The sequence below is a fragment of the Solanum lycopersicum genome, chromosome 3, assembly GCF_036512215.1.
Source record: "Solanum lycopersicum chromosome 3, SLM_r2.1".
Taxonomy (NCBI): Eukaryota; Viridiplantae; Streptophyta; class Magnoliopsida; order Solanales; family Solanaceae; genus Solanum; species Solanum lycopersicum.
The window spans coordinates 66,316,474-66,342,709 of record NC_090802.1 but is presented as its reverse complement, the minus strand read 5'-3'; the positions used below and the strand labels follow the sequence as shown (position 1 = coordinate 66,342,709).

The window sequence follows — 26,236 nt, the reverse complement described above, 5'->3', positions numbered from 1 at the left end:
TCAGTCAATTGTGATGTCCCGCCACAATTCCAGCCAGATTTTACGTCCGAATGGGGGAGAAGGATCTAAAGTCTTGAAGAGGTTTACAGAGAGCTCTAGAACCTTTTAGTTATGTGGAGAATAGAGAATTCTCTAGAACACTTTAGATCTTTTTGGAAGAGTTTAGCATATTCTAGAAAATGTAGAATTCTCTAGAATATGGACTAAAGTTTAGGTATTAGAAAGACTTGTAGAGTAAATTTTATTTACACTTAAGCTCTTAGGATGTAGTATAAATAGGAGGATGTCTCATTTGTAAATCATTCATCCAACAATCAACCAAAGTAGTAATACAAGCCTTCTTCTAAAGTTCTCTTTTGCCCTTTCTTTACATTCTCTTAGCGTTCCGAGTCTTAAAAGCTTACTTTACAAGATCGTGAAAGATTCGTGAGTAAGTTATCGAGTATCGCACGAAATCTTAGTAAATTCTCTAGATCCGTGACACAGTGCACATTTTAAGTACAGTATTTGAGGATAAAGGCCCAAGAATTAGACAACCCAATACTAGTTGTGCATTTTAAGTACAGTACTTGAGGATAAAGGCCCAAGAATTAGACAACCCAATACTAGTTTTGCTTAAGATTCAGGTTGAATAGAACACATGTGAATAAATGCCTTCACAACAAATTTGTTATTCACATCAAATATGTGACTTTGGTGAGGAACTTATGCAATGCCTTCACAACATCAGCAGTCACTACTTGCTTTTCAGCCATCAAAACTTGTGAAGTGACAACATCATTGGACTACAAAGCGCTCCGCCCTCGCCAGAACCTTGAATAACTCTGGACAGACAACTTTGCTGGAGATCAAATTGAGCAAACTTTCGTTGTTGTCACATAAAGACAACAACATGGACACCACCAGAAATGTAAACTTATCCACAAGAATGAAATGCTCGATTTGTTTTCTGTTACTTTGCTCCGACATGTGCTCAGCATATTTGAGTCTTGTTCTTCAACAAGACATCAAGCAATTCAGTGCCAACTCAAAGCTAATTGTTCTCTGTGCATACACAAGCATATCTTATAAAAGAAACATAAGTTTAATATATTGTATGTAAGATATCTAGGAAGCTAATAGTTTTGCAAAGGTACAAAAAGCTGGAATTTTCCCACTGTTTGCAACAAGGAGTACATTAAGGTAAACACCAAATAGTTCATCTAACTGAAACAGCATATTGATGTGGATTTGGTAACGAGAATACCTGAGACAAAGACAAATGTGATAATAGATTACTAAACAAAGGAACGGAAATAAATTAGAAACAAATAGCATGTATGAGTTTATACCATGACATGAGAAAGTATTTTCTTGAAAAGAAGTTTAGGACTCAATATTTGGCAAAACAGGTTCAGCAGCTCTTCGGATTTAATCATCATCACAAAGTAACCAGAAAAAGGCAAAAACCAAATCCATTCTGTAATTTTCACAAAAGAAAAACACTAAGACATTGCACCAAAAAATGTTTGGGGAGCACCAAATTTACTACCTGGTAGCATCTGGTCCAAATACGTTACACATTTCATTTAGATCTTCTGGTATCATAGGAAAAACTCCCCAATATTCATCCTATTAAAATGGATGAGCAGATAATAAATATAAGATTTCACCAAAAATGCATGCCCTCAAATCCATTCAATGTTTAGTGAGCTAATGCTCAACTACCAATTCTTGTGGCTCCAATAGCTTCCTTGGAGCTGAACATCCCTTCACAGCTGATATCCCATCAGAATGTTCATCTAAAAGAGAACCAACAGCAAGGTCATTCACACTAATTTTAGTTGAAACCCCCTATTTAGTTCTACAAACCAATGTGAACTGAAAAGCGCATTACATAAGAACTGATCAGTCAATTGTAGTGGTTTCCTTATCCATTATAATATTACGTTCTGTACAAAAAAAGAACCAAAGAAGCAGAATTAAAAGCTTCAAACGAAAATAAACTATTTTCTGAAATCAAAAACTCGTAACAAGTTTTACAACCAACATCAAGCTCATTTACTCTATACAAAAAAGAACCAAAGAGAAGCAGAACTAGAAAAAAAATTCTTCTACATGGAATTGAAATGAATAAAAACTTTAATGAAAATAAACTACTTTCAGAAATAAAAAGTTGTAATTTATTAAAATGAAAAAAGTAATTTCTTGAAACATATTATTCTCAAATAATATTGCTCGAAACACAAGATACCAACCTTTTTGTGTATGCGGTTCGCTCAATAGTCGCAGCAAATGTTCCAATTTTTACTGCAGCTGCTTCCCTCACCCTATTCGAAGGATCCCGACATAGTTCAACGTATAATTTTTTCAGTTCGTTTTGTAATATAACTGAGGCAGTGGCATAAGCTATGTGAAATAACCCACATGAAGTGGCTCGGGCAGTAGGCCATATCTGTGGTGCTGTAGCCAATCTCTATAAAATAAAGAAAGAGAAGATTATTTTACTAAACCAACCAGATTGCAAATTCAAATTTGTCAGAACATTTTCTCAGACACTGCAACAGAATGCACCAACTTTACCAAAGCATTTTCAGTTGTTTATAGAGAAATAGCAGAGATTCATAAATCACAACAAATTGCCATATGATTTTCAACTTTAGATTATGCAAACTAGTCATAGAGGAGTTTAACCAAGCAAAATGACAATAGCAGCGTAAAAATAAAGATATTAAAATATCACCTTAAGCTTCATTATCTGGCCACGAAACGCAGTAATCATATTCATTCGACGAGATTGCAATCTATTGTCTACGAATGAGCATTCAAGAGGTCAAAATCGAGGACGCTGACGATTTGCTTTTCGAATTCAACTCGGAAGCTGAATTACTCAGAGATATCTCATCCGATGTTTCAATAATGCTATTGCTTCTGAAATACACCTCAGAATTACACAAGCTGATCACTGATTAATAATAACTCTATAACTGAAAATAGAAAATAAAATTTGAAATGATATTTTCTTGTGTTCGAATTTGTCTTACTTGGAGGAGGATATGCCGATATGGCAGAGAGAACGGTTAGAGTGGAAGCAACTTCCCATACACCATTACTGGGAAATGCTTCTTCCATGGCTCCTTTGAGAGAGTGCTGATTTTGTTTTTCTCGGTTTTTGAAAATGGCGCGATGGTATGGAAATATTTGAATTTTCGTCCAAGCTTTTCGGAGCTATTAGGCTGCGCTTTGCGGTTTCAGATATGGGCAACTTTCATATATAGCAAACAAAAAATTTATATTTGTATGCTATAACAAAGTTTGTATAATTGCGTTCCATAGCAAACATATAACTGTATGATTCGCTATACATATACAATTATATGATTCGCTGACCTAAATTATGTAATTTGCTGGCCTCGCTATACATATAAAATTGTATGATTATCTGGCCTAAATTGTATAATTCGCTGGCCTATTTCGCTGCAATTGTATAATTTGCTGATCTATTTCACTGCAATTGTATAATGCGCAATCGTATAATTCGCTGGCTGATTCCGCTGCAATATCTGTATAAAATTTGTTTTGCATACAATTGAATCAAAGTAAAAATGTTTGTATATTGTATAATTATAAGTGTATAGCAAGAAGATATATGTTTTTTTCTCGCTTTATATAAAAACAGAAAAATAATTTACACTTTTGTTGTATAAAGCGAGAGAAAATTGTATGTATAATTCGCTGGCCTTTTTCGCTGCAATATTTGTATAAAAGTTGCATTTATATACAATTGAATCGAAGTAAAATATTTGTAAATTGTATAATTAAGTGTATAGCACGAAGATATATGTTTTTGCATGTATATATACAATTTTCTCTCCCTTTATACAAAACAGAAACACAATTTATACACTTCTGTTGTATAAAGAGAGAGAGGCGAGCAGAGAAAGAGTGGCAAGCGAGAGTTTCATGAGAGAGGCGACTGATAAACATTGACAAACATTTACTATGAAACAAAATTAAATCAAACATAATTACTCCATTTATTTTAGATTATTAATTTTGCTATTATATACAATTATCCCTTTCCATATTTGAATCCAAGGAGGATAAATTTTGGGCTAAGGCCGTACACCGATTCTATTATAACATGTGGAACTTTCACATCTTACCATTAAAAAAAGGGGAAAATTGTATAAAATAGCAAACTAATAACCTAAATTAAATTGAATAGCTAGGGTTTGATTTAATTGTGCTCCATAGCAAACATTGACAAAAATTTGCCAGGCGTCTCTCTCCCAGAAGTCTCGCTCGCCACTCTCCCATTCTCGCCTCTCTCGCTTTATACATAGAAGTGTATAATTTCTATTTCTGTTTTGTATAAAGCGAGAGAAAATTGTATATACACATGCAAAAATGTATATCTTCGTGTTATACACTTAATTATATAATTTACAAACATTTTACTTCAAATATTGCAGAGAAAAAGGCCAAAGAATTATACAATTGTGAATTATACAATTGCAGTGAAATACAATTTTTCTAGCTTTATACAACAGAAGTGTATATATTGTGTTTCTGTTTCTGTATAAAGCGAGAAAAACATATATTTTCTTGCTATACACTTATAATTATGCAATATACATACATTTTAATTCGATTCAACTGTATGCAAAGCTAATTATACAATTGCAGCGAAATAGGTCAGCGAATTATACAATTTAGGCCAGCGAATTATACACTTTTATATGTATAGCGAATTATACAGTTTTTATGTTTGCTATGGAGCGCAATTATGCAAAGTTTGCTATATTATACAAATATGATTTTTTTGTTTGCTATATGTGAAAGTTGCCCTAAAAAAAGAGGGAAAATGCATAGAAGAGAAATCAACATTAAAATAGATTTGATATTGAAAGCCGAGGTAATAATTAAACGAGAAAGGATTAAAAAAATGACTTTTATAATATTCGTCAAACATTTTACAAAAATAGAAAACAAAAGTAAAACTTTTGGGATACATGGAAAAACACATACTGTTAAAATTCTAGAAGTATGTCGAATGAAAAACGCAAAAATGGATTTATATTAAACTTTTTGTTGTAATAAAATGTAAACTACAACTTACAAAGTTACAACAGTAAAATCAGAGTTTGAAAATCAAAGGGATAATAACTCATTATCCCTTGCAACAAGAAATATAAGATATAATGGCGGGAACTCGTTATCCCTTGAAACAAGAAATAATAAAACATAAACTAGTAGCATTAAGTGGAACGGTAGAAGAAAAAAAATTACAAGAAATTAAAGAGAAACAAGAAAAAGTTGAAAAATTGGAAATAGAATCACACCCTTTTTTTTTTGAAGATTATAGTTATTCTTGTACAATTTAAGAACTACTCTGACATAACAGTGAAATAATACGTAAAAGACTATCTTCGACGAAATGAAAAACCATAGTCAATTACCATGCCTAGGAGTCTAAGGATAAAAGTTTACTCTCCACGTAACACTAATTAATTACTCTCCATAACTATAGTTTGATATGTACAATTTGTAGCTATATGTTATATGGAGGAGAGAGATGAGCGATACTGGGAGAGAGAGGAGAGACGGGGGGGAGAGTGGGAGAAAATTGAATTGTATATGTATATTAGTTTAATAATTGTATTAGGGGTGTCAAATGGGCATGTTGGGTTGAAATTGAAAATATTAAAATGGATTGAGTAGAATTGGGTTGGGTCTTGACCCGTCCAATTTTAATTTGGGCTCAAATGGGCTAAAAACGGATTGGGTCTTGACCCACCCAATTTGACCCGATTAATTTCAATAATTTAACATATTTATAATTAACTTTTATAATCACAATTTGAATTTCCGCTCAAGAATTTTTTGTTTAAAAACTAACAAATAGACAGATAAATCCCAGAAGATGTTAAATAGATAACAATTTATACCCTTAATATAGAAACATACCTAAATAAAAAAAAAATTAAAACGGGTTGAAATTGGAGATTGAATTAGGCTCAATTGAGAATTCTCTTCAAATGGGTTAAGCTTGAATGGGTTGAGATTGAGCCAAATTAAAAATTATCTTGAGCTCAACCCTTAAAATTCTGGGCGGGTTATATATGATTGGGTTCATTTTTGACACCTTTGTATATTATACATGCATATGTTTTTATATATATGGCAAGAGAGATTGGGAGAAGGAGGAGAGAGGAGAGGGAGGCTGAAAGAGGGAGGAGAGAGGCGAGAGAGATTGAGAGAGGGAGGAGAAAGACGATCGAGAGAGGGCAGAGAGTGGGAGAGAGGTGATTTGTATATGTATATAATTGTATATAACTGTATATTATACATATGGATTTACATAAATGGCAAGCGAGATTGGCAGAGGGAGGAGAGATGCGAGCAAGATTGAGAGAGGGAGGAGAGAGGCGAGCGAGAAAGGACAGAGTAGAGAGAGGTGAATTGTATATGTATATAGGTTAAAAATTGTATATTATACATATGTATTTGTATATTCTGGGGAATTATACATAGACAAACGTGACTAATTATACAAACTCGAAGTCAGCCCACGTAATTAATGTATAATGTTAGTCGCGAGTGGTAATTATAGCAAACTATAACTGATGAGTAATTAAATAGTATAAATTTGCTTTGTTGAATAATTTTTCCCTTTTTTAAAATGATAGTTATTATTGTACAATTTAAGAACTACTCTGACATGACAATAAACTAATACGCAAAAAACTATCTCCGACGACATGAAAAACCATAGTCAATTACCATGCCTAGGAGTCTTAAGGATAAAAGTTCAACGCTTCCTGTCTTATTGCAATATAGTCACTAAAAACAATCTAATTACTTTCAATAGATATAGTTGATAATTACAATTCGTAACTACATGTTATAGGGAGGAGAGAGGCGAGTGAGACTGGGAGAGAGACAAGCGAGAGAGGTAGAGAGTGAGAGAGAGGCGAATTGTATGTGTATATTGATAGATAATTTTATATTATACATATATATTTGTATATTCTGGCAAATTATACATATACAAATGTGATTAATTATACAATCTCGAAGTCAGTCCACATAATTAATGTATAATGTTAGTCGTGAATAGTAATTATAGCAAATTATAATTATGATCAGTAACTAAATAATATAAGTTTACTTAATCGTATAATTTTCCCATATTCGAAGTGATAGAGTCCTCAACGGCAAATATCTTTTGTGGGATCCTCCTTGTTATTGACCAGAATGTTATACTCTTGGCTTGATAAATTCTTTGATTTCTCTCTATCCAAACATGGCACACAACTGCTCCTAGACACGTCTTGTATTTGGCTGCTAAAGCTCCTGCTCTTGACATTTGTGCATGCCCATTCAAGTTCTTAATTCTCGCCATGACGTAGCTTGTCTTGAAGCACTATTCACACAAGCAAACTAGATCAAATTTTTGTACTGTAAAGACATTCATAAAATAGATGATCAGTTATTTCCCTTCATGCATCACAAAGGAAACATTGTTGTTCATATATGATTCTCTATTTGTGATCCTTCATAATTAGATATGGTTCTGCTTCATTGATTTTTTTTTATACATAACCTTCATTGCCACATATATTTTCTTAACAGGAAACTCAAGTATAGAACTAACATTATATTCCGTAAATTTCATTTTTTGAATATATTTCTTGATCTGTATTATGATTATACACATTTTATAAATATTAAAAAGTAAAATGGATCATACCATTACTTATAAGGAATATTACAAGTCACCTACAATGATGTATATCAAAATTACAAAATTGAGAACTGTAATTACTTTTTGTCAAGATAAATATGTTCAAAGAAAAGGGTTTGATATACCCCTCAACTTTGTCATTTGGAGTTGATATACCCCTCGTTATAAAAGTGGCTCATATATGCCCTTACCGTTATACAAACGGCTCACATATACCCCTGCCGTTACAAAATACTCACATATACCCTTCATTTAACGGAAGTTAAAATATTAGTTTTAAATTTATATTTATTACTTCTAATTAATAAAAAAAAATTATTTAGGGGTATATATGATTCTTGTATCAAAGTTCAAGATATATTTTAATTTTTTTCATACATAAATTATTTTGACTTCTTTTATTATAATTATTTGAGTTTCTTATTCTTATTTTGTTTTTTTCTTTCATTCCTTGGTTTAAAGAAAAAAACTTAAACTATTTTTTTTTTGTGTACTGTAATTTAATTTCGTATACGAAGAAAAAATTTGGTCATCTACAATAAGTTTTACAAGAATATTAGTGAAACATAAATAAATTTGATCATCAAAATAATAATTATAAATTAGTCATTGAAACAAAAAAAAGTCAAAAAAAAAAATATTTGACGATTAGATTAAAATTATTTTTCTTTCATTTCTGTTAGAGGAAAAGGGTATATGTGAGCCATTTGTTTACAAGTAGGGGTATATATGAGCCACTTTCATAACAAATGGTATATCAGCTCTAAACGTGTAATTTTCGGATTTTATATAATATAATTTGTACAATAGTTTAAAATCATTTGTTTATGTTTGTGTCAATTTGTTATTATAGTTTTTTTAATAATATTTATATAATTTCAGACTTTGTATTATTCAATTACACAAAAATACGCATATTATACAAATATACTCATAAATTTTACAAGATGTGAATTGTATAAAATTACAAAATTATTGTCCTCTCTCGGTCACCTCTCTCTTCGCTCTCCTAATGTTGACCGCTAGATATACAAATACATATGTATACATATACAATTCACTCATCTTCCACTCTCTGCTCTCTCTCGCTCGATCCTCTCTTTCCTCTTCCATTCTCGCTCGCTACTCTCCTCCCTCTCCCAACCTTATTGCTATTCTCCTTTCTATAACATGTAATTACGAATTATATTTGATAAACAAGAAATATGAAAACATAATTAAATTATTTTTGAGTAACTATATCCAAAAGTTCTCAATAAAATATAAACTGTAAAGTGTCTTTTCAAATAGGCCTATGACCAGTTGTTTCCCTTATATGGTTCTCAATTTGAAACGAGTTATCGATTTTATCTAAATGTAAATTCGAGTAAGAGAACCATGGGCCCACGTTAAAAAACAAAACCGGTAAACCCAAATTAGTGAATTTCGTCGACGGCTCCCCCTTTCGCTGGGTATTCTCTGTATCTCAAAGTTCCGATTCCTTCTTCCGACAATTCCACTCGCCACTTACCATTCAGGACCCGAACGTAATGTACGGAGGTTCCGGGAAGCTAGGCCGTGGCGGCGGAGGTGCCGGCCGTGGCGGCGGAGGTGCCGGCCGTGGCGGCGGCGTCGGGAAGCGCAACATCCAGTCACCGTTCCAACCACCGCCTTTCCACAGGGCATCTCCTTCGCCTGCCGGTCGGCTTCCAGTTGGTAGTGGAGCTGCGGCACCGCGCAACCGCAATATGGCCTCCGGTCCTACCTCCTCTGCTCCCTCGAATGGAGTTGAGGAGACTTTTAGCCTCGTTACTGGAAATCGTTTGAATTATGCTATGATTATTCGGCTGGCGCCAGACCTAGTGGAGGAGATCAAGCGACTGGAAACTGAGGGCGGTGCAGCCAGGATCAAGTTTGATGCCAATGCTAATTCCGATGGAAATGTGAGTTTTTTGTTTGTTTTTATTTATCGTTTGAGTCTGATTTCTAGGTAAAGAGCTTGAATTGAACTTTAACCTCATGGCTGCTACTGCACGGAGAGATTTTAGATTCAGAGGGCTGTAACAACAATGAAAAGAAATGAATAACTTGTTTTACAGATCTGTGTGCAACATATTTGTTTGTTGTTAGATGGCTTTCTAATTTTTTTTTTCGGGCCTTACCTATAAGTTGGTTTTGTTGTACATGTGCTTAACTGGATATTACTTCTAATGCAAGGGAGAACATTGGAGATTGCAAACAAAAATTTGTTTGTTTTCGGTTTAAACTTTGCCATGGGAATGGAAGAAATAAAGTCGTCCTTATCTTCTCCTCCTCCTTCCGACATGAAGGAATCAAGTAGCTAATCCCTTTTGTTTGGGCCTGTAGCTAAAGGAAAGTCCTTGCTTCGTAACGCCCTTAATGCTAGGTTTTGAAGAAGACTTTTCATGTCATTTTCATTTAGGTCAGATTCGGATCCCTCGGTTTTGGCCTTTTCCTTCCGCACCTTTACCTCTAAATGATAAAGAAGATGGCTTCTATGTCGAAGTTGAATTATTGTTTCTTAGGTCTCCTTGACATGAACATGGAACACAAACATTATACTGCAGATGTGCAGCAAAAAAACTTTTAGCATTTTAAACCTCTAGAACTGCGGCAAGTTGATATCGATGTCTATCTGCAAGGATAAGACTTGTAGATTACCTCTTTATCCGAACAAGAAGACTTCAAAGCATGGGCAGAGTGGTCAATTGGACCCGTCATCGAAAAATTATACCGTGTTAAAAGGATAAAATATATTTTTTGGTTATATATAAACATTGAATCCCCTATTACAAAAAGGAAAATTCCCGTGTAGTAGTAAAAGGGATTCTAAAGTTGCTTTATGTTACACGTTGAAATCCCAACTATGATATCCTATTATTTTCTTGAACTTATATCAGTTCCTCGCTTTGCCGCCGCTGTAGTTTGTAGTTTTCCTTTTGTTTGAAAGCTATGCGTCCTTACATCATTTATGTGCTTTCTTTATTAGATTTCCTATTTAACAGAAGAGGAAAATAAAGAAACAGAATAACCAAGTTTGGACAGTATAATTTAAAAGCCTTTGAAATGGGAAATGTGCTTCTTTAGGGGTCCATATCAAAGTACTGACAACATTAAGCTTCCAGTGTTTTCTGATCTATCCTTCTAATTTTTCATCATGTATTTGTTCGTCTAAAATGAATAGACTGGGAGTATATTATAGTGATTATCGTTCCTAGATTTTATACTACAACACCATAATTTTATACCATAAGTCAATAACTTGCATCGAGCGTCACTTATGTTTGTTCCTTCTCTAACATAAGCTTTAGTATCAATTCTTGCTGTATCATTTTTAGGTATGCTCCTTATCGAGTTATATGTATGAGTGCCTCATTAAGAACTTTTACATCCATTAAATTGATTTTAAACTTATGCTGGACATTACTCTTATAATGGTTAAGTATAATTTGATGTGATTCAGACAACTTGTATCAGGTCATTAATGTTGGTAGAAAAGACTTCAGATTCACATGTTCGCGTGAACCGGGAGATCTATGTGATATTTATGAAGAACGTCAAAGTGGTGAAGATGGAAATGGTTTGCTTGTCGAGTCAGGTGGTGCTTGGCGAAAATTAAATGTGCAACGTGTTCTGGATGAATCATTTACAAACCATGTTAAAATGCGGACAGAAGAAGCTGAGAAGAAGCTTAAATCACGAAAGTATGTTTAGTGCGTAACTCTTTTTATTTTTTTTGGATTAGGATTTACCAACTCTAGATGACATATGCAAATGGTTGATTATTATAGCTAGATATATGAATTTTTTCCACATTATTGTGCTCATATTGTTGATGTTCAGATATATAAAGTTGAGTGCTTTTTACTTTTTTGCTAGACTTTTATTTACTTGACGAGAGGAAGATCCTGTCTTAAATTTTGTTAAATAGCTTGCTGATGTGTAGTTAACTGAAATTTAATCCACTACACTAGGAGTAAGTAGTAACAACATTCCTATCTCTAACCTGCAGTTAAACTTTTGTAGTGATAAATCCACATTCAGATTCCTGAGCAGTTTTATCAAAGGCAAAAAGTAGAAAGAAAAGGTGCTGATATTTCCTGGAGCTTTAAGACAGAAATGAAAAATATATACACTAAAATTCGAGAACGATATACTATAAACAGAAAAAATTATATGGATAAATGAAATAATTATTGTTTGGTGTTGCTCACTTTAAGAAGAAGCCTATGGTTGATGGTGACGAGACATACGTCATATCACCTCGGTACCTGATCTGAAATGTGGCATAAGCGAGATGTAGTGCTTAACCTTTTTCTTACCTAGCTTGAGGGCTTATGCGTGCCTCAAGTGAGCCTTTAATATTACTTTTGATAGTGAAATGCCGCGTAAAAATATTAAGGCTTTTCCGATCGTTTGGAGTAGTTCCATACTCCCTCCGTTTCAATTTGTTTGGCCTACTTTCCCTTTTTGTCATTTCAAAAAGATTGACCATTTCCTGTTTTAGCAATTCTTTAACTTCAGCTTCCCACATGACTTGTTTAAGACCACAAGATTAAAGGACTTTTTGGTACATTTGACATGTCTTTAATTTTAGACCATAAGATTCAAGTCTTCTTTACTTTCTTATACTCCGCGCTAAGTCAAAATAGACCAAAAAAATTGAAACAGAGGGATGACTAGTGAAATAAGGAAGATTTTACTGTTGTTTACATCTTACTGGTATTTTTATTCTCTTCTTCATGTATAGTGATATTTTTGCATTTCTAAAACAGAGCCATTGTTTTGGACCATGCCAATCCATCTATGAAGGGTCAGCCGAGGGCAATAGCTACAATTGAAGGTATGCATCATCTTGAACATTAAAATTAAGCATTTGATAATCACTTTTCTAATTTACCCTGGCTAAGGTTTGGTAGATTACTCTTACGTTGTACTTAGGAGTCAATCATATACTTGTACATTTATGGAATGTACTTTTTACCTTCTCAAAAGCCCAAAGAAAAGGCCTTGTAGATTGTTCTTATTGATAATTTCTTCTGCGAATTGGATGAAGTATAAACCTGAAGTAGAAATGCTTCTGGTAACTATTGGAGGATAAAGCTACAGTGCAAAAGTCTCAGAAGAATGATGGGTGTGCATTAGTATAGGAGAGAGGAAGGCTTCTGGTATCCCATTTTACATTTTTATTTACTAGCGGAAGAGGAAAATTGAGGGGACGAGAAGAAAGTTTTGATGGTGTTCTATTATGAAGGGTCTGATAATTGTTATGTATTTTTTAGCTTACATAGAATGAAAGAAGAAGGAGATGGTTCCATAGTCGTGAAAGAGATATAAGTATAATAAGGGTATCTTTTTCTTTTCTTGTGCTTTTTATGGTGTAGGGAAAGAAATCTTGTGGGACCTTAAGTTAGATGATTGGGATAACTTGTTTGAGAACTGTTGTTTTGAGTTCACTTTATACATATTTTCCACACCAACTTGGTATAATCAATGTGAATTAAATGTGAGTGAGGAAAGAAATATGAGGTCCTAATAAGTGGCATATTGGCAGTCATTCTTGGTGTGGTAGAAGTGCTCATGCTACTTGTTGTGGCTATAACATTAAACTTCCCTTTGATATTTATGTTTAGTTTGCATGGATTCAGATGTTAATCACATCAGTGAAACAATGGCTGATAAGAAGAAACAATGTTAGTACCGTATGAAAATTAAACACTATGGTCAAGCAGATGATGCGTATGCTCGTCTTCTGGAGAGTGTTATTTTTTTTAAAATGGTAACAATGTATTTATCAGTACAGATTGTGCTGGAAAGCGTGACTTACAAATGATCTAGTAAATACTAAAGATTATCTACTTATGATGATTCCAAAAACTCTATATTGACTCAGTTCTACAAAAAATTCATTGCACCAGAAATGCAGAGACAAAATGAGAGCGTGTTTTGTTTATTGAACAGATACTGTGGAGAACATCAGTTCTCTAGATGGATGATCTATAATGACTATGTATGTTTAATTTCTAATATGTCTCTATCAGCTAATCCACGGAAGATGAATTTCAAGCAAAAGAAAGAGCCTCCTTTGAAAAAACGGAAGGCAGAGCCACCTCCAGGTAATTTCGGAGCTGACATGTAGAGGTTTCTTATGTTTTCTGCTCGCAGTCCAGTCAGTATATTTCATGTCCAGGTGTTGGAAAGAGGGGACTTCTTGAATATAATTTCATTGTTTTGGTGGTGCTATGTTTCCTATCTTTTCATTGAACTTTATGAATTACATGTAGGGGGATCTTACGGATCTGCCTACAAATCTGGCTCGTCTTTAACAACAAATTCAAAGGGAAAGCCTTCTGCTTCTCCTTTATCATCTCCACCTGAACCATCTGGTGCTCCAGCATCTCCATTTGGCAATGTCAATCTCTTGAAGGGCCAAATTGTTGTGGACGATATGATACCCACTCAAACAATAACTAAAGCTACTAGCTCTGACAAAGAAATTCCTGGCAAGGCGATCACAAGTTCTGTACAAGATAAAGTAGGACGTAAAAGTCATACAGGCACAACGTCTACTGATCTGCGTAGCATGTTGATTTCTCTACTTATGGAGAACCAGTCCAAGGGGATTAGTCTTAAGGTAAGCATGTTAACTGAATTGGACCTTTTGTTAATTTAGCTAGCTATCTGGAAGGACGTGGAGTGTAAGTTTAGAACAAAGAGATCCTTTTCCCTTTGGTTATGCTCCTTTTTTAACATGGAGTACTTCGTAAATTCGAAGTATATCTCTGTACTACATCAGCTTTTTATTTCTTGCCCTTGAAATATCTTCTGGGTTCTTAGGCACTGGAAAAAGCTGTTGGAGACAAGCTCCCGAACTCAGCCAAACAAATTGAGCCCATTATAAAAAAGGTAAATGGTACATGCTTTGCTGTAATTCTGCTGAAAAAGCAAAGAGAAGTGAAGGCATTTCCGTGATACTATAGTTATAATGTTTTACGCATTAACTTGTGGTTGCAGATTGCGATATACCAAGCTCCAGGAAGATACTTCTTGAAACCGGAAGTGGATATAGAAAGTTTCCCGAAACCTGCCCTTGAATGTGGAAGGTACAAGTTTCTTCAGGCTGTTTCTTGTTTTGTTTTTCGTCTCTTCAATTTGAATCCAACTAGTATCTGTCAGAGACAAAGCTGATCTACATTTAGCATGCATAGTCAAATTGAAGTCTCCATAAGTACACCTCTAGGAGCAAGGGACTTTCGACCAGAGAAAAGCATAGAAGACGTTTATGAAACGATGCTAAACAAAGTGAAATGATACTATTAAACAAAAAGACCACAATGTTTTCCCTCCATTTTGAGCTAAAACAATCAAGGAGCAAGCAAATACATGTTTTTGATGTTACAAAGGTTAAAGTGTACTTCTGAATTCACATTTCACCCTTTTGATTTCTAATTTTAAATGGTATGATGCTAACACACAGAGATCATATCTATATCATACAGTCCCCTGAAATGTCTCTAGCTATGAGACTTTGCAAGATGAAATCAAATGTTTTCTTTCTATGACCCATGATGCTGTTTGTTAAGAGAGAACCTGCAATCTCTCTAGTTAAAGTACTCAAAAGCTGGAACAGTTTTCTGCTTATCTTTCCATTGAATTCAACGAACTTTAAATACACCACTGGTGGATTAACCGCCCACCTAAAAACAAGGAAATAACTTCTGACTACTATTGAAATGAGAATGTGAAGGAACAACCTTATTACTGCAAATAACTGCTACAGTGAAATAGGAAAACATAATTACTAGATAAGCTAAAGTAATCCAATTTCTGATTTCTTTAAATATTTCATGTGTGAACTGTTGGTAGACTAAACTTGTGCTAACATAATTCTAATGTATATCTTCTATGTTGGTGCTGCCGTGTACCATAGTACTAGCTCTACTATATCCTTGATAGAGAATCATTTTCTGAAAGGATTTGCGCATTGATTGAATTGCTTGGTTCTGTGTTGACTGAAAATTTCCTTTGCTTTGATGTTTGTTTCTCCTAACAGTTCTCCTGAAGATCATTGTCAGCCATCATCTGCCCCTCATAAATTTGATCAACTACCTGCTCCGCAGCCAGTCTTATTTCCAAAAACTGATAGTGGTGAGTTGGAAGAGGGGGCAGTGAGTGATTCTAAACCTCAAGAAGCATCTGATGCCGTTGAAAACATTGATATCCTCCATCTTTCACCTGATCGAAGTGAAGGGCAGGCTAATAGTTCTAGCTCTAGCTCTAGTGATAGTGAGAGCAGTGATAGTGGAAGCGATAGTGGAAGTCAGAGTAGAAGCCGAAGTAAAAGCGTGGCCAGTGGGAGTAGCAGTGACAGTGAAAGTGATGCTTCTTCTAACAGTAAGGAGGCATCTGATGAGGATGTTGATATCATGAGTGATGATGACAAAGAGACAAATCATAAACTGCAAGCTTCTGAACAGCTTCAATGTGGAACTTTGGACTTTGAGCCAGGTCAATTTGAGGTGGGTGAGATTGAAGATCTTAATGTAGCTGATATTGTGGATATTGAGAAGGACTTGCCTGACGGTGGCCAAGTAGCTGAAATGGATGTTATTCCCGACTTAGATCCTACTAGAGATGATGAAAAACCTGTTCAAGAGATCGGACCTTTGTCAGCTGATTGGCATGCGCATAAACAACGTGAGGTCCAAATGGGCAAGCTTCCTCGTGAAGCAGAAAATGTTAGTTACCAAAACCATTCTAGTGAAATTGGAAGCATTGACAAGGATAGCTTCAGGGATGAGCTGTCTAATAGCGTCCAAAAATCTCAAAAAAGTAAAACTAAAAGAGCGCGTGATGAAAAACACTCAGTTGATAAAGGTGACAAGCATAAGAGAGTAAAAACTCAAAATCCTATTCAGCAACAAAGTTCTGGGGGTAGGAACTCTACTTTTGTGGAGAGTTCACACTTATCTCCTGATAAGCCTTTAGAAGGGCCTTATAAGGGCCTTCATATGCAGATGGAAGACAGAACTTCCAGAGATGCTGCTGGGGATTTTGGTTCACAAAACAATCAGGCCATGTCTCGAAAGTCTGCTTCTGAATTTTTGCAGCCAGACCGAAGATCTGTTGATTTCTCTGCAAGGGGCAAAACTCCCACTGGTTCTGAGAGGCCAATTAAACAAGGTGAAAGCTCAGGGCATACTGCTAAGTACACTGAAAGAAGCCTTCAAATGAATGAAGGATTCCCCTTACAGAGAGACAAGGTTAGTAAATATTCACAAGATGAATACGGCATTGTTAGTGATAAAAGGGAAAGAAAAAGTCTGAAAGATGGTGTTGGGGACCTGCATAGAACATCAGTTGATTCAAACCTAAATAAGTATGATAGCCCGCTGCCAGGAAATTCTCCAAAGGATATTATGAGTAATATGGGGAAATCTTCTTTCATTAATGGGCGTGGGCACATGCTTCATAGAGAGCTCTCAGACTTGGAGTTGGGAGAACTTCGGGAGCCTCCAACACAAGAACCAGCTGGTTTGAAAAAGCAGGTTGAGAGGAAAAATTCATTTAAAGGAGAGAATAGACCATCAAGTTCAGATTATTGGAATTTTGAGTCGAGTAAAGGACGAACTGTTGATAAGACTGTTGCAGACTTTAGAAGATCATCTCCTCTCCAGTTGAGCTCTGTGCATTCTGGCACTCCGGATGGCTTATCTAAGAGGAGGACCCCTGAATGGCACACTGAGGATTTGTCAAGATCTCACCAAAAGGTTGCACAACCTCAGCCTCAACAGCACCGTCCTAGAATTTATCAGAACGATATTGGGTCCCAATATAATCAACCAGTGGACGTGCATAGTAGTAGGCAAATTGAAGAAGAAGGGAGCTTAGGGACTGGTCAGGAGGTCCATGCAGACAACCGCAGAAAATCGTCTGGTGGTCCACGAGAACAACATGATCTAAAACAGAGTGTACTTCCTCCATCGGTCAAGCAGAACAAGGGGCAAAAGTCCAGTTTGGCTGCCGAAATCAATGATAGGCATAAGGATGCTTCTTTGCTGGGGAGCTGTGAAGGTCATCAAAGGATGCAAGAGTTTTCTCCTGATGAGATGAGTTCGTACTCCAAATATGAAAAGGAGGAACCAGAATTGAAAGGACCAATAGAGAATTTTGCCCAGTAAGTTTTCTAACATTTACTTCTCTTGTGGAGTAAACATTTTGGGGTTTGCTGAAACATACAGGCATACTCCTTGCATTTAGTTTAATACATATAATAGGGTACACAAATGTAGTGTTCTAGTATTGTTACCGTCTCAAAAAAAAAAGTATTGTTCTAGTGTCAAATGCATTGGATACTTCAAGTGGTGTTCATTGTTGAAAGCTTTTTTTGGAACCTTCGCTGAAAAAAGAGAGTACATACATCTAGGGTTCAAGTAGTAAATGCATTTGTTACTATTAATACAAATTCAACCTTTTACTGATGAAGCAAGAGTATTCAATACATTGGATACTTCAGAATTCAGATCATCTTCATTATTTTGAGACCTTTGTTCTTTAAACTATCACTTTAAAAAATGTAGATCATGTTGTGTTGATGTTATTAATGTTTTGTACTTCACTTCACTATCATCTTTTTTTTTTTTTGCTAAAGACCTTTATTCTTGATGTTACTCATGTCAGGTTTTCCTTGTTTCAGGTATGAAGAGTATGTACAGGAGTATCGGGAAAAGTATGATAGTTATTGCTCAATAAACAAAATATTGGAGTCCTACAGGTTTGTTGCAAGAACAGAAAAATATGCTGATTTCTCAAAGTTCCATGGAGATTATTTCCTCTAGACTTGTTTAACAAACACCTCTTTCAAACAGTTAATTTCCAGTTTTAGTTTTTCTAATAAAGATTGGAATCAATTATTTAGGAATGAGTTCATTAAACTCGGGAAGGAGCTTGATGTTTCTAAAGGAAGAGACACAAAAAGATTCTCTGACATGTTGGGACAGTTAAAAGATTCTTATCGCAAATGTGGACCAGTAAGTTTCCTCTCAATATGTTTTTGTAATCATGGATAAGCAGTTGGAAGCTACACTCCCAACAATTTCCTATGTGGGTTGTCTATTATGTCTCTTAATGTCAAACCAGCACTAGTGCACTAGTTCAAAAATCCTCCCCTGCATTTTTCTCAATGCTTTTGGATGCAAGTGTTAAGTTACTTTTCTGCAAGCTATTTCTGGATAACAGATAGCCTAGTGGTCGGAATAGTTTTAATGCACTCTGGAGACACATTTTTTGGGTAGTACTGTTAACTTGGATAACCTTTTATGCTTCATGGTCTAAATAGTTTCAATTCACTCTGGAGACACATTTGCTTATGTAGTCCGTTCATTTGGATAACCCTTTACTCTTTCATGTAACTCCTTTAGCTGGTTTGTCAGATGTATATGTCCACTTCCCCATGTGCCTTAGGTGATATATTGATATTGTATTTTCTTTGGGATCTCTGACTCATTGAATTACGATTCGAAAACTGCAGAGACATGTAAGATTGAAGAAAATATTTATTGTGCTTCATGAGGAATTGAAGGTACTTCATCGGACCATCACTTTTGAACCTTATTGCTTCACTTCCAAGTTGTTCTTTCTTTCTTGTCCTGGTTTTCTTCTTCTCCTGTACAATTTCTGAATGCTTCAACTTGTTGTGCAGCATTTGAAGCAGATGATCAAAGACTTTGCTGTTTCATATGCCAGAGACCGGTAACCAGAAAGATTGACTTCTAAGTTCTAGCTCATCTTTCCTCTGTTGGGAACCAGAGTGCTCAGGAATTGTAGTTTGCTGGAGAAGCCAGCAGAAAATGCAACGCAAACAGGGTGAAGCTTGTTACTAGAAGATTTGGAGTCGCAGTTTCCTGGGCGTAAATAGACTTGTAGAGTGCCTAGTTTTGGTTTCCTTTTTTCCATTCTTTAGAGGGGATTGTTGCCCAGTACGTTTTTGTGTAAATCTTTTTTCGAAGTGTTGACTTGTGATTGTAAAATCGCCCCAAGGGCAAGTTCTCCATAGTTTTGTCTTCATAGTGATGTTCATGATCCTTTACCAAATTTTGATACAAACTATTGTGCATTAGTGTAGGTGCAAGTTTTGGTTTCATAGAACTTTTCTTCTCCATGTGTAGTTACAATGAAAAATGAAGGTATTTATCTTATGATTCTAGTTATGTGCATGTTTTACCAAGTATATTGGACATGGCTTTAGAATAATAAATGAAAATGTTCCGTCTTGCTTTTCATATTACAAGAAAAAAAAAACTGTAGAGTATTAATATCATTGAACTTAACAAGAATAGATACATGTATATTCTTTCTTTTATTCTTCGTCTAAATGCACATCTATCTCACCAAGGGCAAAATCTCATCTAGGTGTTCAATGAAAGCCGATAAATTGATTTGATTCGATTTTAATTTTAAAACGTAAAACAAACAACTAAATTTGCAAGTATACTTTTAAAAGAAATACTTACATTTAAAAATACTTGTTATAATGCAATTTGTAGTATTTCTTAACATATTGTTTCATATTAAGCTTACAATATCGAACGTGCAACAATCATGCTGTATAATCCCTTATTTATATTATCTCTTGTATTCACATAACTTAGTGTATGTATTGTCATTATCGTAACCCAAAATTTTAATGAAAACAGTACTGTTTAACTAAATTGAAATCAGATAAGAGACGAGAATATTCAAAAAATGGGAAACTTAAAATCTAGATGGACCATTTCGAGAATGAGCGATCCAGTAGGTTTATATATTAGCCCATTTCCGTTACGGCCCAATCAATTTTTCATCAGTAGTGTTTCGGGTCTTACCGATTTGAAAATGGCCGAATGAAAGATTTTGTGCGAGGGTTTAAGGAGTTGAAAGGAGATTTTACAGTCGCCGGAGAAGAAACAGTAAAGTAAAAATGGGGAGGAGAATATTGAACGATGCACTGAGGACTATTGTGAATGCAGAAAAGAGAGGATTTGCTTCTGCTGAGCTAAAACCTGTCTCTAATGTCATCGCTAATTTCCTCCAAATCATGAAGTATCGAGGTAATTATCAACGGTTCTCCTAGTTTTTGAGCTCTAAAATCTTCAATAAATTTTGGCTTAGATTTTGTTTGGTATAGAATTCTGAATCGAAATGTATCTGCTGAAATCTATAGGTCAATGGTAAATCTGAAATTCGTTTGTTTAGACTAATCTGCTTTTGAATGTTCACTGAATATGTATTTTATTGTGTTATTGATCATTCTACGAGCTGTCATTGTGTTGCCCTTCAAATCTCCTATTTAAGATCCTTCCTTCCAATATGAGAGAAATTATGTTTTTTAATCGAATAAAGCCTATAAAAATCATAGAATATGTTGGGCTGCTTACATTGTAACTATATTCTCAGGTTATATTAAAGACTTTCAAGTACATGATCCTCATAGAGTTGGTAAGATATCTGTTGAATTGCTTGGAAGGATCAATGATTGTCGAGCTCTCACCTATAGACAGGATATCAAGGCGGCAACTCTTGAGGATTATAAAACGCGCACCCTTCCTACACGTCAGGTTTGAATCTTTTTTTCTCCATGCTGCCTAAGCCTAACTCTCATCAATAATAAGAAAGCCATCAAACATGAACTGCATCATTGTTCATTGAGTTTTGAATTTTGCATCATATAATGTAATTCTTGTTTCATGTCTTCTCTGTTTGAATTTGAATCTGCAAATGATAATCTGTTCACCCCAGCGTTTGAATGTGTTCGGACTTGGAATCCCCCCTAAGTATTTTAGCATTGTCCTGCATTTCTTTTTGGTTTCATTCGACTTACATGTCTTTTCCCTAATAACAGATGATGATTTTTGCTCTATAATTTCTCATGTTTCAAATTCATCTTGTTAGGATTTTTTGTTCTTATATTTTTTTGAAGTAATTGGTCATTGGAAAATTGTAATATTACGTCATGATTGCTGTAATAATTGAGAATTATAAGATATGCACGCTACAACACGTTAGGTTTGTGTCATCTCCCTGAGTAGGACTTTGTTTTCTTACCAGTTACAAAAAAAAGCCATCAAACATGAGCTACATCATTATTTATCAAATTTTGAGTTGTGCCATTCTAGGTTTTGCTTCATATAAAGTACTTCATATTTAATAAATCTTATTTCATATCTTCTCTCTGTTCTCTGTTTGATTTGCATTGTTCACTAAATGCTAATCTGCTCCGCTCTGCTTTTAGTTTATCCTCTGTTTGACTATGTTAAGTTCTTGGATTATAATCCTAATTTCCTTTATGTTTAACATGACTTGCATTTCTCTTCCCCTAACGACTTTATCAGAAGAATTAGTTTGCTCTATTATTTCTCTCGTTCATATTTATCCTATTGCATTCTGATGTTCTTAATTTTTTGGAAAATACATGTACCACGGAAGCATAATTATAACTTTTTCCTAGCAGAGTAGATTTTTTTCTAGGTGAGAATGTTTCTTGCTATTTCTAGAGGTATTTTAAGGTAGTGTACCTATTGGACATTGAGAATGGAGAAGATCATAGCCCCCAAGCCCAACACTAATCTACGATGTCAAAAAGATGATCCACAACCTCTTATAAAGCATAAAATTGGTGTGGGACTTCGCAGAAAGCTCCTTGAGGGGGGATCCTTTCAGTATCATTTTATCTTCCTCTCCAATTCCAAAGTAGCTTTAAAATTTGTGATCTTTCTATTCTATCAATTTCCCATCTTAAACACTTCTTCTGGAGTACACCTCCCATGATGGCTGTCCGGCTTGGACTAGAGGATATTCATCTTGAGGTGCAACAGCAGTGTCCCTAACTAGCAAGTACTGCACTGACAGCTTATCATGTTCGTTTTAAATATTTTACGTATGTGGATATATATCATAGACAATGAATTCTTATTTTGATCATATTTTTTAGTGCTAACAGAGAATGCTGCCGAATGTGCTATTTACAATCTTTAGGTACTTATAGGTTTTTGCTCCCTGATTCTGACTTTTTACATGAAATGTTTGCATACTGTTAATGGAAATGTAATGCTTCCATATGTCCATGAAAGCTTACCTGTTGCAAGGGTCTGGGTATTAGTTGTCATACTAATATGGCTGATTCCCATTACCTGAAAGAAGTTTGGTACTTTGCTGTTACAGGTAGACATAAAATACATATACAACAAATCTTTATTATAGGATGGGAACTCAACTTTGCAGTTCCACTGGGTAATAAAATACATATAAAATATCTGTGAATGAAATAGTTCTCCATAAATGTGAACTTGTGAGATATGGCAAAGATTCTTTCCCGCTTACCCTCCTAGATCTGTCGAAGTGTCAATAATGTACTAAAAATATTTGCAGTCAAACTGTGGTTGTGTTGCACAACCTGTTTTATCATGAAGCTCTTTTGCATACTGTATCTTGAGGTGGGTCTGTTCCAGTTTATACTCCCTGCTGCACTTACTGTCGACCAAATTTGTGCAACCAATAGATCAACAACTTCCTCTTCCGCATTAATTTTCACTTGTTGTTTTCCAGTTTCTGAATATATTGTCCTCTGCATTTTCAAAACCTGCTCCTACTGCATATTTATCCATTTACCATACCCATTCATTATTTTTGCGCTTTCTTTTGAGTTCTTGCTATACCAAGATATGTGGAAAGAATATCCAAAATTGTCATTTGTCTCCACTTTCACACCAACCTCCTTGCTCTCTTTTTTCCGTCTGAAATAATTATTCTCATCCATCTTTCTGTTTCCAGACACCAACCATAATATCATTTTGTGTCCAAGAAGAACCATTATGAGCCATCTTTCTATCTGGGACAATGAAGCAGAAGGAAGCATCTTTGACCAGAAAAAGCCATCATGTAGACATGCTACCCGAGTTTATACCACTATTGTCCAAGAGTACTATAGCCATAAGGAGTCCTCAAGTTACAATAGTTTACTATTAAATATCTTTGATTTTCAGTCTTTCTTCTTTATCTTCCTTCCATTATTATTGTCTGTCAACATAATTTTTTCCAAAGTTCCATTTAGATTTATTTTTCTGTCTAAAACACAATTTTATGTGAAGATAATGAAAGCATACGCTTGGAGAAGTCATCCATTGCTGCAGTTAAATGTGTTATTGACCTTTCAACCTTGTTAAAAAACATGTATACCTGTTACCTTAAATGCTTTTATGTGGAATCTTGCTTTAGACATTCTCTTGAAAATCTTCAACGATCATTTGCTTTAACATCCAACTATCCAAGTCTGTTTCTTTTCACTACCTTTTCTTACTTATGAACAAGAACTTATTATTATTATCTTTTTTAAAATTTCCTATTAAGGTATTGGTCTGTTCCTCTTCTTGCAGTGGGGATATGTTGTAATTACAACACCAAACGGAGTTTTGGATCACGAAGAAGCTCAGCGGCAAAATGTGGGTGGACAAGTTCTTGGCTACTTTTATTGAACTAGTTCAGACGTGGTATGGTTGAAAGTTGGCAAGAGCATTCTTCTGATGTCATCTGTTTACTACATTGTGGCTTGCCGCTGACAAGGAAGAATTCAAATATACAAGCAGCCTGCCCTTTCCAAAGGGCCTTAAATGAAAGTGGATTGTCCTTTCTCCATGGCCAATAGGGAATAAAAACATGAGAATTCCTGTTAAATTTTCTCTATTTACTTGTAGCTGTACTTCTGAGCGTTGTTGGTGTGGAAACTTTTGAGTTATAAAATGTTTTTATGCTCAAAATCTATGAGATCATAACAGCCTTCGTGGGAAAAAATATCAAAATTGTTCAATGCCTGCCAATTTATAATTTTAATATGAAGGGGCACGATTTCCATATCTCTTGGTGATCAGAAAGTTTCTCATGGGTGTAGTTTGTAGGATATTGATGTACAATATGATGAGACGTTGGAGGAAAAAATGTGTGTGATCTTAAAACCTGCGAGTGGAGGCCTAAAACTCGATGTACGATAATAACATACCTAGTGTTTACTCCAACCAGCCTACCCGAAGCTTGGACAATAATTTTGCCTCAAAATTGAGACTTGAGACCTTACGATTTTATAGCACGCCACACCGTTGGTGCAGCAAATATCCATATAACCACTTCAGCTCGGATCAAAACGCAACACAACAGAACAAAAGGACACAATCTCATTTCTCCTTTATCCTTAGCTATTAAACAGAAGAGCATGTCAACAACTTTCTACCTTAAACATCGAGATCAATTACTCAAACTGAACTTAGCAAGGAAAAGCATGAGCTTGTGAAGGTGCTTTCCGCGCATAGACAGCACTTCCACCTGTTGTTATTAGCAGTTAGCACTCATCAGCATAATACAACTCAACTAGTAAATTAACTATAAGAATTGCAAAAGTACAATTCTCTAATTATGAATGATCAAATACAGGCAGCTCCACAGAATGTAAGGCAAGAGGACATGATGTTACTACTAAGTTAGCCAGAATTTTTTCCTCACTACCAACTTCCCATCAAGAGCCTCTATTACTCAAAACACACAAGCACATAAATATCATCTCTCTTATCACAAATGCACATGAAATGCACACTGACAAGTAGGAAATCTAAGCCATTTACTAAGCTTTGCTCACCCGACACTGGTGCGGCTTACTGCACCAAAAGTTTCACTGTACACATCTATGGTTCATACCTGGTGAAGTCTACGCAGAATTGAACAATTTTCTGCCTCGACACTTAAAAACATATCCAGTATTATTACTGAAGCTCGAGCATGGAAAGCCAGTAGCTTGGAAGATGCTTTCTCCACCAAGACAGCACCTCCTCCAACAGCAATTATATTATCACTCAAAGGCTATTTTCCTAGATGACACTAGTCAAACATGGGGAATAGATTACAGAATACAGATGATCTTCTCCTCTCTCTCTCTCGCACACATACTCTAACTAGTAAAATTAACAAAAATCTATCTGCAAATTTCAATCGAAATAGTAAGAACGGCCAAACAAAATCAGCTCTGTTAACCCAAATATTTTTGCACTTATGGAGGACTTGTCCAATGAAAAATGTGTGAAATATGTTACCCACTAAGCTCTCTCACGGACTTGCACTAATAAGGTGGATGATTATTACACTGCAACATACAACTGTCTAATTTGTTATAGTAAGAATAATATGATACAGTCAGCTAACAAGAACTATGAGAGCACGTCAAATTGGTGTGTAGTTGAACTTAACCACGAATTTTGGCTGAGTGCAAACTTGTGAATACAATATCCAACACCCCCCATCCGAATCAGATCATCAACATTTTAAAACCGCAACAATATCAAATTGCAAAAGTTATGAATGTGAGTTATGAAGTATTCATAGATGTTTACCTAGTTATGAAAACTAAACTTAAACAATGAAACAAAGCTAAGCATTAAACACTTCTGCAGCTTCTTACCAGTAATGATGCTTTCTCTGGCTGAAAAAAAA

General features: G+C 35.1%; 2 protein-coding genes across 3 annotated transcripts; both read left to right on the top strand.

The window, feature by feature from the left end:
- Positions 1–9,071: 9,071 nt before the first annotated feature.
- Positions 9,072–19,934, top strand: LOC101256471 (uncharacterized). Of its 2 annotated transcripts, none has more exons than XM_004236344.5 (12): positions 9,072–9,651; positions 11,207–11,433; positions 12,505–12,572; positions 13,771–13,845; positions 14,014–14,363; positions 14,567–14,635; positions 14,744–14,832; positions 15,783–17,906; positions 18,426–18,503; positions 18,648–18,759; positions 19,260–19,310; positions 19,431–19,934. In XM_004236344.5, exons 1-12 carry the CDS (start codon positions 9,259–9,261, stop codon positions 19,482–19,484), a joined length of 3,690 nt encoding a protein of 1,229 aa, XP_004236392.1. In that variant the 5' UTR covers positions 9,072–9,258; the 3' UTR covers positions 19,485–19,934. The 2 variants fall into 2 exon arrangements, with proteins under 2 accessions (XP_004236392.1, XP_019068729.1); XM_019213184.3 differs by having other exon boundaries at positions 9,157–9,651; positions 11,193–11,433.
- Positions 19,935–20,562: 628 nt separating this feature from the next.
- On the top strand, positions 20,563–24,519 carry LOC101246906 (small ribosomal subunit protein uS8my). The gene is made up of 3 exons (XM_004235568.5): positions 20,563–20,817; positions 21,164–21,324; positions 24,139–24,519. The coding sequence occupies exons 1-3, from the start codon at positions 20,688–20,690 to the stop codon at positions 24,235–24,237; spliced, it is 390 nt and encodes a 129-aa protein (XP_004235616.1). The 5' UTR covers positions 20,563–20,687; the 3' UTR covers positions 24,238–24,519.
- The last annotated feature ends 1,717 nt before the right edge of the window (positions 24,520–26,236 follow it).

What these genes read in the sequence shown, in the direction of transcription:
- LOC101256471 (XM_004236344.5), top strand. Translation starts at nt 9,259, where the DNA reads ATGTACGGAGGTTCCGGGAAGCTAGGCCGTGGCGGCGGAGGTGCCGGC. An exon ending in CCTGCCCTTGAATGTGGAAG is followed by an intron (nt 14,833 to 15,782) that starts GTACAAGTTTCT and finishes TTCTCCTAACAG; the next exon opens with TTCTCCTGAAGATCATTGTC. An exon ending in AAAATATTGGAGTCCTACAG is followed by an intron (nt 18,504 to 18,647) that starts GTTTGTTGCAAG and finishes TCAATTATTTAG; the next exon opens with GAATGAGTTCATTAAACTCG.
- LOC101246906 (XM_004235568.5), top strand. Translation starts at nt 20,688, where the DNA reads ATGGGGAGGAGAATATTGAACGATGCACTGAGGACTATTGTGAATGCA. An exon ending in CCAAATCATGAAGTATCGAG is followed by an intron (nt 20,818 to 21,163) that starts GTAATTATCAAC and finishes CTATATTCTCAG; the next exon opens with GTTATATTAAAGACTTTCAA. An exon ending in GCACCCTTCCTACACGTCAG is followed by an intron (nt 21,325 to 24,138) that starts GTTTGAATCTTT and finishes CTCTTCTTGCAG; the next exon opens with TGGGGATATGTTGTAATTAC.